The sequence below is a fragment of the Temnothorax nylanderi genome, unplaced genomic scaffold, assembly GCF_030848795.1.
Source record: "Temnothorax nylanderi isolate EJ_2023f unplaced genomic scaffold, tnyl_v1.0 TNYL_tig0203_pilon, whole genome shotgun sequence".
Classification (NCBI taxonomy): Eukaryota; Metazoa; Arthropoda; class Insecta; order Hymenoptera; family Formicidae; genus Temnothorax; species Temnothorax nylanderi.
This window is the reverse complement of record NW_027249265.1, coordinates 178071-191069: the sequence shown is the minus strand read 5'-3', so window position 1 is coordinate 191069 and position 12999 is coordinate 178071. Positions and strand designations below refer to the sequence as shown.

General features: G+C 41.0%; 2 protein-coding genes across 3 annotated transcripts in view; one reads left to right on the top strand and one right to left on the bottom strand.

Annotated features, from left to right (window-relative positions):
- The window catches only part of Paip2 (polyA-binding protein interacting protein 2), a 75123-nt gene that overhangs the window by 16157 nt on the left and 45967 nt on the right, over positions 1-12999 (bottom strand). The window lies entirely within an intron of this gene.
- The window catches only part of Bnip3 (BCL2 interacting protein 3), a 30218-nt gene that overhangs the window by 10789 nt on the left and 6430 nt on the right, over positions 1-12999 (top strand). For both annotated transcript variants that reach the window (XM_071717142.1, XM_071717143.1), the window contains exons 2-3: positions 2060-2237; positions 6137-6224. In XM_071717142.1, coding sequence (XP_071573243.1) covers positions 2060-2237; positions 6137-6224 — 266 coding nt within the window. The remainder of the gene's footprint in view (positions 1-2059; positions 2238-6136; positions 6225-12999) is intronic.

The window sequence follows — 12999 nt, the reverse complement described above, 5'->3', positions numbered from 1 at the left end:
CAGCGCTTTAAAATGGAGTCCTTTTGTGCGCGACGTGTCGCCGAGAAAAGTTAGGAACTTCAAACTCCGGAATATATAAAGTTTGGTCAATGATAACGTATATCCGTGATAATTAAGTTTTGAAGAATTAAACTTGTTTATAGAAAGTTCAGTTTGTTCAGCGCTTCTACGAAGGAGACTGTTACAAGTTGAAAACGAAGGAAAATAAAAACGCAATATGCACATCGCCCGACATCGGTAAAACGCGGTAGTTTCGTAACTATGGAAATAGAGACGCGCGTTGGAGCATGGAATATAAATTCACATCCGTTATGCAGTTAGCAAATCTAGTCATAGCGACGGTAGACGAACCCGAGATTTCACGGCGATGAGATCATTCTCGTTACGTGATTATTTTACCAGAGCTTGCAAGCGCAGACATTTTATCGCGCCATTTCACACACGCGGTCCTTAACGAGTTATGCGTTATGTTAACAGCGTGCATGAAAATAATTATGTAAAATTAATTTGTTTGAGATATCGCGCGAAGTTTTTTATTTACATTATTATGAATAAAATCGTGAAACTGCTACTGAAATTTATTTATTTACCATTTAAACAAATAAAATATTGTTTCTCTCTTGATATTTTCATGAACATATTGTATTTGTTTATTTTCTGACGCGTCGTACATATATGTTTTGTTAAAATAATAATTTTTTCTTTTTTACTCCAGATAGTATAACTTTAATACAGTTTCGTTGCGAAATGAAATCAAGGACCGCAAGATTTGAAGTTTGAAAAAGAAAGAAGTCTTGTACTAAAATATAGATGTCTTGTTATCTCTATTGCACAATCGGATTTTTACTTATGCGAATATAATTCCAATTAAAATGGAATGTTGATAGCACGCGCAATACATAGAATTAAATTGTTCCGCCAAAACGATTCGGAGTAAACGATTCGGCTCATTTCGGTGTAAATGTCTTATTTGCATATCCCGTTTACTTACGTAAAAGAGGCGAGATCGCCCTTGAAAAACTGTCATTGCATTGCGCTCAACCACGTTTATATCTGTTGAAGCTCTGCGCATGAAAAGCGTGTGAATCACGGTACGAACGTTTACATAAAAAAATATGTATATAATAAACGTTTACATAAAAAAATGTGTATATAATAATTGCGTGAAATACGACACACAAAGAACATGATATTGATGGTCTGCAAAGAAAGTAGTTTTTTAAAAATGTAATGATTTCCTATTGTCAGATGTAATAATCGTTTTCAATATTTATTTATTTTAAAATATGAAATTTTTTATATTTTTGACAATTTTATTTGCAAAAGTTGATACGTACGATGAAAATTGATACTATGAGAATTGACGCTGCATTATTTACGAGAAGAATATGAAATTTCCCTTCAACTTGACCTCGTGGGGTTACCGTGATCGATATGACTATTTTTAAAGATGTTGTTACAGTGTGTCATCGCGTATGTCGTTCAACGACATTCACTCTTCGTACCTTATACATCGAATACATCAACATCAGCGTGCATGTTAAATTTTAAAAGCACTTTAGGGGTATTGGAAATGAAGTTTAACAGGACGGAAATAAAGCTTAAATATTTCAACTGGTACCTAGTTAAAAATAAAAAATTACGACACGTGATGGCGTCCCATTAAATTTCTCGCTAAAGAGATATGGATTTCAAATCCATTAAAGGTATTTTCAAGAATTACAAAAATGACGGGTTAACTCTCCCTTGATATTTACCGTAATAACAGATTTTATTATTCCTGCATGAAAGGAATTCGCTAATGATGACGCGAGTAAAATATGGATGAGAAAATTAATCGGGAAAATTACTGTCGGCCATTGTTATCCATTCTCTCTCATTTCTCTAGCGAGATAATAAAATTGTCCTCGCGCGCGAAAATGCTTTGTTACCACCGAGGAACATTGAAAAGTGAATTGCCGGAAATGAAACTATCGGGAAAAGCCTGGGGGGATCGCGGCCGTACCGGATGACCGGACCCGTGGCACGAGAATAACAGATTTTCTTTCTAATTGCGCAGAGTCCTGGGTGGAGCTGGTGCCGGAGCCGCCGCTTGCGGCCCGGACAACGCCGACGCCGTTCAGTGTCACCGGCGAACGTGAATACCTGCGACTTCTCAGGGAAGCACAGAGGGATTCCACACACTCGTCCGCGAGGCATTCCCTCGCGTCCTCGCGCCGGGACACCCCGAGGGACAGGTAAGACTTTATACTTTCCCGATCTTTTATCTTTTCCAAACTACTAGTTCCCGACGCCTCGGCGGGGACCGCGCACTTTTCCGTACTTCAGAAACTCCGTGTTCTAAGAAATAAGGAAGCAAGCAATTTCGAAGTAAGACAGTGTTTTACGGAAGTTTGGAAGAATCTTATCGATCGCCGATTGTGCGAAACCGAATTAGGATTTTCGAGAATTGCGACGGTTGTAGTTGAACCTGGATAATTCTATAATCGAAGTTTACTTTTTCCTGCGGGGCTACGCGCGCGATCGAGTCGAGCGGGGATTCCGAAGGCACTTTGAAACAACATATAGCCGAGTCTTATATACTCTCGGGGTAGTTTGAAGGCTCGGCCAACACAAAGCCGGCCGTTCAACTTGATACCTATAGCCACTCGAGTCCTCGCAGACACGTAGTGTGTCGGCTTCTCCCTCGCGCTTATCCTGCGCGCGAGTACGAGAGAAAAAGTCCGCTTCCGTTCCCTTTACCTCTTGGGAAGGGCTTCGTAGTGGGAAAATAAACGTCGTGAGTCAGAGGCGAGGAGTGACGATCCGTGCGCGTGGAGAACTACTTTTTTTTCGGGCCGCTTCGTCATCGGGACGGCTTAAGGTCGCGTAGATAAAAGCTGAAAAAGGCGAATGACCGAAGCGATATTGCGCATTGGCGAATCGCGATTTATAGACATAACTTTAGAACGGAGATTCAAAATCATATTTAAGAAACCAATTCCTCGTTTTTTGAATTTTGTGAACGCGCGATCAGGAAGTAATCAAAAAATGCCTCTGCGAAAGGAATGTTTCAACCGGAACATGTACGAAATAAATGAATTATAAAACATTATTGTGCAATATATGCGTATTAATCAGTTTTTTTTTAATTCTTATTTACGAGAAATTATTCGTTTATTAATTATAATAATTATTATGTTATGTTACGTACGTTTTTATATCTTTCTTCTTTTTTCTTTTAACACAAGATTTGACATTTTTAAATCTGCGTTTTTATCTAAAAACATTATTTATACGTCTTTTTTAAAGAGACAGACTTTTTTTTATACAGTCAAAAGAAGAATTTAATCGATATACATATAACTGCTACTAATTCGGCTTGATACATACTTATACTTTCGAATCGGCTTTAAATAGTGTATTAAAACAACTTTCAATCGCGATCGTATCGCGATGATGTATAGAAACACGCCGCGTGTCGCTCGCGAATAACAAAGAGCTACAAGTAAATATCTATATTTTTACTTTCGGTGTTCAGACGGCCAAATTAACACGTGGTTCTTAACACGACTAAAATAGCGTCATTGAGAGACGCGCAAATATCTTGGCAGGAGAACAACCTTAACACGCGCCTTTGTACGATTTGCTGACAAAGGAAGTCTCTTGTGCACAAGGTGTTTGTGATTTGCTAAAAAAATATCCGTCGCGAATTTTCTAACGCAGAGAGTTGATTTTTAGTCGAAAATTCGCGAGGAATGTTACAGCGTAGGACACCCGCGCGATATTCCGGCACGTCATAGCGGAGAGAGACATCGAATCGATCTGTATCTATATGTGTATGTGCATGTGTGGGCGCGTGTAATATTACCTCGAGCGTGAAAGTCGTCGCGATCCTGTTATTGACAATACCTGCGCAACAACGAATATCCATTCGAGCCTCGAGACGACTGTTCCGCGGACGACATACATCGTGCACATGACGGCGAAATCGCTTTAATCCGCTTTACTGCTTCGCGTACCCCGCGTATCGCCCGCCGGCGGTATCTTTGCGAGCGACGAAAGATTTTGGACACAAGGAAGTTAGCACGAGTCGTTAAAGCGGTTTAGCAAACGACACGGCCCCAATAGGGCTCCATAGTAAACGTTTTAACTTAACACATAATAAACTGACGTCCGTTAAATGACGTCTCTAACAAAAAATTAGTCATGTTTTATTGAATAGATTAATAAATTTTAATTAAATGCTATATAGCATTAGATCACGCACAACTAATTGCGTTTGACTCTCAAAGCATACTTTTCCTTGTTACTTATTAATTTTAATATCGAGAGTTTTTAGTTAATTAAGTATTTATTTAATAAATTTTGATTTTAAAAGGATAAAAAACTACAAGAAGTTTTTTATATATTATTTCTTCAGGTGGTTATCGTTCGCTTTTAAATTATACAGATAAATATTTTATACGAATATAGAAAACAGGCCAACTAAGAACCAGGCGCGGTAAATAATGCGCAAAAGTTTCATTTTTATTTCTATTTTACATATCTTCCAATCTTCCAACCTTGACTGCGCGCCGACTAAATTTGTCAGACTTGAAACACAGCTTCGGTTGGAGTAGTAAAATCCCCCCCCCCCTACACCTAATTAAATCGATTCGATTTAATTTTCAAGTCTGTGTTTCAAGTCTGACAAATTTAATCGGCGCGCAGTCAAGGTTGGAAGATATGTAAAATAAAAATAAAAATAAAACTTTTGTGCATTATTTACCGCGCCTGGTTCTTAGTTAGCCCGTTTTCTATATTCGTGCGGATTTCCACTGGAACCTGTACTTCGAATTTTAAATATTTTATATACAATTTGCATTATATCAAGATACGATATCATATTTCTTTAACTCTCGTGTTTGTCTAACACGCGCCGAACTTCACCGCCAGACGAACAACAAAATTTGCATAATCATGAATTTTTTATCAATGTTTTTTTAGCAATTTGTTAAAATTGAGTGCGGATTATATATACACGTAGTCCCAGGCAGGTAAACAAACATTTATCGGGAGTTCAATTCCGCCCAGGCCATCCGTATTAAATTTAATCAATCGGTGACATTACACGACATTACGTGACAATAAAGTACGCCAGATTGCATAAGATATGTCATCGAAAATCATCATCGAAAATACGAAAGAGAGCAAGATATTAATCACCGTATCTGCGTGATCGCAAAGTTAAACACCGCGCGTTTTATCTGAGAAAAAAAAGAAAAATTAAAGTAGAAGAGAGCCGATAACGCGTAACACGTGTGCACGGTGCACTTGATATACTAAATGCGCTTATCGCGACTCGCGGCTCTTCACTGGGATGCATCGATGTGATTACGATAGCGATATTAGCGATTGCGTCGCTCTTCTTCCTCGTGACAGCGATGCCAAGCGCAAGGATGACCGCAGCGGCCGACCGCATTGCGACTGCGAGCGTCCGTCGGTTCGATCGGGGCCATCGGGGGTTTGCGACGCACCCACCGATGGATCACGCATAATACGCGGGAGGTCGCGAACTTCCAATACGACGCGTTATCGGCGTCGCCTTATCGCGCGAACGAAACGAATCGGCGATAAGCGACTTGACGACACGTCTCAGCGATTCTTGCACAAGTCAATCAAAACGAAAGCGTATGGAGAAAATTAAGTGCCCATTTTGCACTCCAGAGAAATAATATGATGAAAATAATGCAATATATTTTTTATCGGGTTTTTTTTATATATATATAAATTTTGAGATTAATTAATTAACTGTGTAATTCGGGTTAATACCGAAGTGGGACATTTTACTTTCACTTTAACGCATTTACTTAATGTAGCGATCAATTCCTGTTATGTCATTCGAAGTATTAAAAAATAGGTAGGTAATTGTTTTACCGAATATATTTTAATTACTCAACGTTTCGAACTAACTATAAAAGGAGCACGCGTATAGAATCGTCGTAGCTTTAGATCGAGTAAATCCTAGCGAAAGATAAGTGTATTGAGTATAACGTCGGTTGAATAAATAAGCGTATACGCAACAATCGGTGGATTTCGCGACGAAACGTCACCGCTCGCCTGACCTACAAACTGCGTTTATGGATCGTAACATGTCGTTTCCTTGAATTTGCAGCCCGAAGAGCCCGCCGAACAGCCCGAACACGGAACTCTCGACCGAAGATGAGCTCAAAGGGGTCTATATAAATTATGGCTGCAACAAGGTCAGTTTCATGCAATCGATTCTTCACCGCGTATTCTTTATGCGATCCCGGCTTGGCTATAGGAAAGCAATAGGAAAGCACGTGCGCGGGTTCATCTGTGTATGCGTAGCTACGCTCATCTCTATTATATCGCGTGTTATGTGCTCGTAACTATCGGAAGTGCCACGAGATCGATCGAATCGTCCATATCACGATCGGATTTTCTCTTGTAAAACGTCCATCTCGCGTTGCGTTATGTATCATTCTTTTACTCGATACACTTTATTCCAACGCGTTCAATGAAGTAAACAAACTCGGACGTTATAAGTACTTGAAACAAGGACGAAGCTTCAACTATCGCGCAAAGTTGACGAAGTCCAGTTTGTAGATTATAGTCGGGCTTGGAGTACCTCGCGGTATGATTTATTATACATTTCTCGGCTTTGATTTGAAACCCTACATATTACATATATGGGGTCTGTTTTCTATCGCTGAACTGGCTGCACTAGTTCAGAGTTTATCTTTTTCCTTCCAATGTGGAGTAAAAAAGATAGACTCTGAACTAGTGAATTTCTCTCTTTCATCCATTATCGATTTAAATGAATGAACGTGTCAACCGTTTAAGTTGATAATTATTTCTAAAAAGAAATATTATTTTCGAAGCGATGCAGATTGTGTGCGAAATTACTTCGCAAATGACGCGAATTAGGGAGGAAATTTGAAGTACTCTGATCTTGACAATATATGCAAACAATTTTCATCGAAGGTATAGCGTTGGAGAAAATAAAGATGGTACGGGAATAATATCGATTGACCCGAACCTCCCCACCGAACATGCGCGGGATGTCGATACCGTATTTCACCTATAGGAGCGATGCGCAACTGGTTTTTATCGAACGGACCGTTTTCTCGCGCGCGTACAAGGTCTTCGGATCACTGACTCCATTAGCGCCGTGCCCCTCGTAGCCGTGAGCCACCGCGAATTACCACGTGTTACCGGGTCGGCACAAAGCCTAGCAATCGCCGTTGCAATCTCATTCCTCCTTTCGCCCGTGTCCCAGTTACTTAGGGACGAACGAAATCACGTTGCGGCACGGCTCTTGTCCGCTCCTTCGCCCGGAACGATGATCTTCGATATTGCGCAATACGGTTCTAAGTCGGGATCGCCTTGTTCGACAAAGCACGCAGCGTCTAACAATAAATCAGAGGATCTCACGCGTGCACATTTAGCCGAGATATTTTTGCGCGATATTCAATTCTTCGAAATTTTATCTCGAATTATTACTTAAAATTTTTATATCCATTTTATATCCATTTTAAATTTCAAGCTAGATTTCTGGAATTATATATCCGTCATATTTATACTCGCAAAGAGCTTTAGCGAGTTAAAGTAATATCGAGATAAATTAATTAGTCATGCGATGACACTTATGCTTAAAGCGATTCTTGTAACCTATGTGTGAAATGAAGTGTTCGTGTGGACATAGGCAAAAAAGTCAGGTCGAAGGAATATCGTGTGTTATAACATCCTCATGTTGTGTATAAACGTTTAAATTGCGCGGATGAGGTGCGACTAACAATAAGACAATTTACATGCAAATACGACGTTAACTATTCACGCGCCAAGTTGGCGAGAGTTTCGATGATATTTGCGCATCTCCGCCGCAACAATAGATAATTATTGAGATACTTTTTTTCCCGCGCTCTCGATTTCTCAAGAGATATCAGAAAGTTGCGCGATAAAATTTTATTACGACTTAAGCCGCGATATTGTTTTCCGCGGAGATTGTCATATCCGCGCAGAAAATGTCGCGGATGATTATGGGGAAAAAAAAAGGACGAATAGATTAGAGAGACAATTTTTCAAGAATTCAATGTAGCCGACCCATTTTTCTAAGTTGATAAATTCAATCCTTAAAGTCGAATCTCTTCAATTTATCGTCGAAATTGCAGTAGAATTTTTCTTAGCAGAAATTTCCAGGACAGTAATTTTTTACAATCTTGACATGATCGGCCATAATTCTATTAGACAAGTCGAAGGACGTCTTTGTGTCTGGCAATCTTGATAACTCTGCTTGAGATTGCACGACGATTTGTTTGTAAATACTTGAAGAGGTTCTCCAAACGTATTAATCTTTAATTATCCTTTATGTCGCTTGAATGTAGTTTCTCCATAAATCTGATGTCCTCATAAATCTATTTCTTTCTTGCAGCTCCATTTGTGTTTTTTCTATGCAAAAGAATAAAATGGAATAAACACGTTTTTAAACGATCACGTTCACAAGTTAGTTTTTGTCATGCAAAGAACATTTGTTACGTCCATTCGCTCGGCTTTTTATCGGTCCATGTAAAACCGAAAAGACATAAAACAAAACATTTATTTGAAAACGGTGGAAGATACAAATACCATCGTATCCGCGATAGCTTTTGCAACGGGAATACGTTCCTGAATCGTAAAAGTGTGATCGATAATCGTTCGTCGGTAGTTGCGACGTCTCTTCTGTTTGCCCACCTTTTATCTCCGCGCGGAGCACAAATAGACGTCGTTATCGGGATTAAGACCCTCGAGACAATACGTAACATCTTCGCGGGTGACTCGCACAAAGCCACGCGAGGTCGAGATCGGCTGGAATTCAGTAAATTGTTCGATAAAGTTGGACGCGCGGTGTCTTTATTATGCTACGCGACGCGGACGAAAATAGTGACGAGGATTGACTGTATCGCGGTGTATGAGTAACAGCGATAACAAGTGGATCGTGTAAGGTTTTTCTTCCATGAGTCACTCGCCCTCGCCGCGCCGTCTTTGTATCGCGTGAAAAAGACGCTGCCGCTGACACGCGCGCGTGTTGCCTATCTCCCGCTCTCTAACGTTTTCTCATTGTATTTTTTCCCCATTTCTCCACACGAATTACACAAATTTACTTGACGATCTCTGCTTATCGCTGCGCACTAAAGTTAAATATAAAAATGACATTTCTAAGAAAATATTTTATCGGCGCATTTTCCTTTGTAACGTGCTTTTGTTTCTGCACAAAGACCATACATTCGTAGAGATAGGAATTGTTTGTTTACGAGCAATTATTAGAATTGCGTATTTACAAACATTTTTAGAAATGACGTGTCTATTAGCGAGAATCGTTCTACAAACATGTTTATGCCTAGATGAAAATTGTTTATGTGTAACATTGGAGGTGTGGCTTTTTTCTAAGATTCTCCCTCCCTCTCTCTCTCTCTCTCTCTCTCTCTCTCTCTCTCTTTCTCTTTGCATAACTGGGAATATTTAAATTGATTACACTGCCTCTCACTTTTTTTTTTTACATTAATTACGGCACGATATATCATCATCAGGAAAACGTTGCACTTTTATTACACTACCTCGTCGTTTTCCAACTTTCATCATTACGTTGGCGATTTTTGTAATGTACCTACTTTCGGATTGACTAGTTAATAATAAATCACTCACTCATTCTTTTCGGATAAGATATGAAGGTTCCAAGCAAATAAATCTTACATTGAACAAATCCCGGAAAAGATATATAGCCTTTCGAATTACGAAGATTAAGGGCCGATATCACAGTCTCCGATTAACGTGATTCTCCGATTAAACTCACTCTTCGTCTCTTTCTAGGGGGACAGTTAGAAAGAGATGGAGAGTGAGTTTAATCAGAGAATCACGTTAATCGGAGACTGTGATATCGGCCCTAAGACAATCTAATTTATTGTTATGTGGGCCAAAGGGATTACATCAGTTGTCAAGAGTCGTGTCCCGTGCCTCTGCGACAATAGCCGAGATGAAAAACGGTAAATCGATCCGTAAGAATACCCGCGTTGCACGCAACGGCGACCACGCGATCTTGTAAGCCGATCGACGCGTATCCCGCTTTTACTCTTCTTCTGGTATCGGCTCGCAAACCGGTTGTTGCGCGCATTTCGAGTGAACGTATTCGCGCGATCGTGTTAATGCGTTGCGAACGCGGTCGAGATATTCTGTATTGTATACGCTAGTGACATATATGTATATCTATATGTATTTATAGCTAATCCTATTTATTGAACTACATCGCGCAACGCGGCGACAAAATACAATATTTTATCGAACAACGCATTAATAAACCCATTTAAGGGTTGACGCCCTACATTTTTTCCTACGTTCGGCCGTGCGTTTATCGCACGCGATATTTGACAGCGAATCAAAACGCCGACGCGCAAATGTATACCGTTTTAATATAGCACAGATGTAATGCAGCTCCGCTTTATACGCCAGAGAGTTGCGGTGGCGATTCCGTTCCGTTGTGGCGTATATTCGTATAGCGTGGAATGCAACGGATATGAACGGAACGGATGTGATGGATGCGGAATTTGCGGCATGAAATTGAATGATTAAAGTATATCCGACATCGATCGGCATTGTGAGAAACCGCCCTCGTATTATAGGTATTTCGTCAAACTTGCATACGGAATGATAAGAAACGCATGTAAATCTCGGTAGATACTTTCGGTAAATGTGGATCGAATCGAAAAACGCGGATTTAATTTGTGATTAATTGTTACGAAGTTACTCAAGGTGAAAAATTAAATTAAATTCGCAATTTTGATTGAAATCATCTTTGCGGACGAAATCAAGGCAATCGAGAATTCTCTTGAATGAATCTTCTCGCGTTCCGTAGAACTCCCAAAAATCTTGGAGGCCTTAGAGCGCACATTTACCGGTTTATTTATTGAATCCTGGTCATTTCCGAACGTGCAATTCTTGCAACATCGGACGGTATTTCTGGGCACTGAAAGGCATCGTCTTTATTATTTCTTTTGCGAGACCTTTCGCTCTCCAAACCGGGGGAAAGCAACGATTGCGTAATCGGGAGTAACGGATTGTCTTCGCGGCGCTCTGTCACCGTGACGTAACTTTAAACTTTATTGAACCGGTCAGGCCGGTCGAATAGAATTCAATGGAGATACGATGCCACGGCGACGCGCCATTGAACGATGTGACATTGAGGACCGATTGCATCGCGTCACGGCGCTCTTCAGCGTCACGTGGAAATTGATAAGCCGCCGCCGCGCGTTTCACGCGCGTTGCACGTTGCACGTTGCGCGCGTGCAATGTCGGGGAAGCGCGCGGGCTGGTAAGTAATGCAATATCTTTCCTCGCGCTTTTCGTGGAGAATGCGGCGCGGCTCGATAGTTGGTTTATTTAAATCTCCGTCCGTTGTTTACGCGTACGCCATCCGGCGCGAGGTGCATCTGGTAGCCTGCGGTGCTATCCGGAACTGCGCATACACCGCGGAACACCCAACATATGTTCCCACATTCCCCGATTGCCGCGAGTATAGACGCGCGAAAGCGTTCGCGGTAGTGGAACGAGGACTCTCGACTATTGTTTAATTGTAATGGTTAATTGCACGGGAAGTATCGCGACCAGCGTTCCCCGGTTGCGTCGCGATTAAATCGGAATTTCAAAAGGAGAAAGTGCCTGATTTTATCGGAAGTTATCCTTTTCAGGAACGGCTGGAAATACGTAACTCGATGGAGATTTCGCGAGATAAAGAGAATCGCGAACGCGTCGAAAATCAAATGATCGAGAGAATTCAGTTTTGTTTTATTAAAATATTTTTCAGCTGTGTTCAGTTACGTAAAGAATCTGTAGTTGGGAGAAAAGGATAGCATTAAACGACTTTAGAGACGCCTCGTTTATAGGTATCGTTAATGACATCGCGTCGCGTCACGTCGCGTCGCGTCGCGTCGCCTTGTCTTTACAAACCGGTGCGTTTCGTGGCCACTGCGCTTCCTACGTCGTGGACCCCTACTCGTCGCCGTCGGCGGCGGCGGCGGCGGCGGCGGCGGCGGCGGTAAGAAAAGCGGGGTCGGGAAGGCACGCGTGGAGGCAACTCTCGGGAACGTCGTAGTACCGACTGACCAATAGCCGGTCGTGCCGTGCTCACGCCATGCACGACGTCGGCGCCGTCGTGTGAATCCATTCTCCTTTCGGACGCCGAGCCGAGCCAACGTTTTCGATCCGTTGACGCGCGCGACGACGCTCTGTTGACTTTCCCCAGCTTTGCGCCGCGAAAGAAACCGGCGCGGCGTAATTAGCGCGCGAAGGGGGGAGGTGGGTGGGTCGCGGAGTACCTAGATTCGGATCAATCGGACGTTTAAAATTAACTCCGGGCTACTATCGTGGGTGGAAGTCCGAGTTGGAACTTCGCTGCTTCGCCATTTGATTCTCGTCGATTGCAATTAATTAAAACACTACATATATATATATATATATATATATATTTATACTATATATATTTACACTATATATATATATATATATTTATGTCATAAAATGCGCATTTTTTTATTCTTTTTCTGAGCTTGTCCAAAAAATTACGTCTTTCGATCGCAAATTTGAATGAGGTTTCACTTAGAGAAATGTTATTGTACTTAGAGAAGAGGAGAAGCAGGAGAAAATTGGATTAAGATAAGGAGGACTGATCCCAAGGATTAAGCCTCGTGTTGCATCGTGTCTTGCAATCTTGGTCCGGAACATCTGTTTCTTTCGTATCCGTGTTTTTTCTCTTTCTGCCATCTGTTAAAGAGTAGAAACTTGTTCTTCGCGTTTTCTAGAAAACTAAAAGAAAGAATCGCACATAGAGCGATGTGATTTGTGTGTCGAGAAACAATTGTCTATAATATCAATGTAACAATATCGATAAATAAAAATATATCGCTCATTCGCTACAACAACGACATAACTAAAAAAATTGTCATTGAATTGGTTGCAATAGAATGGTGAGAATTCAATAGACTGAAT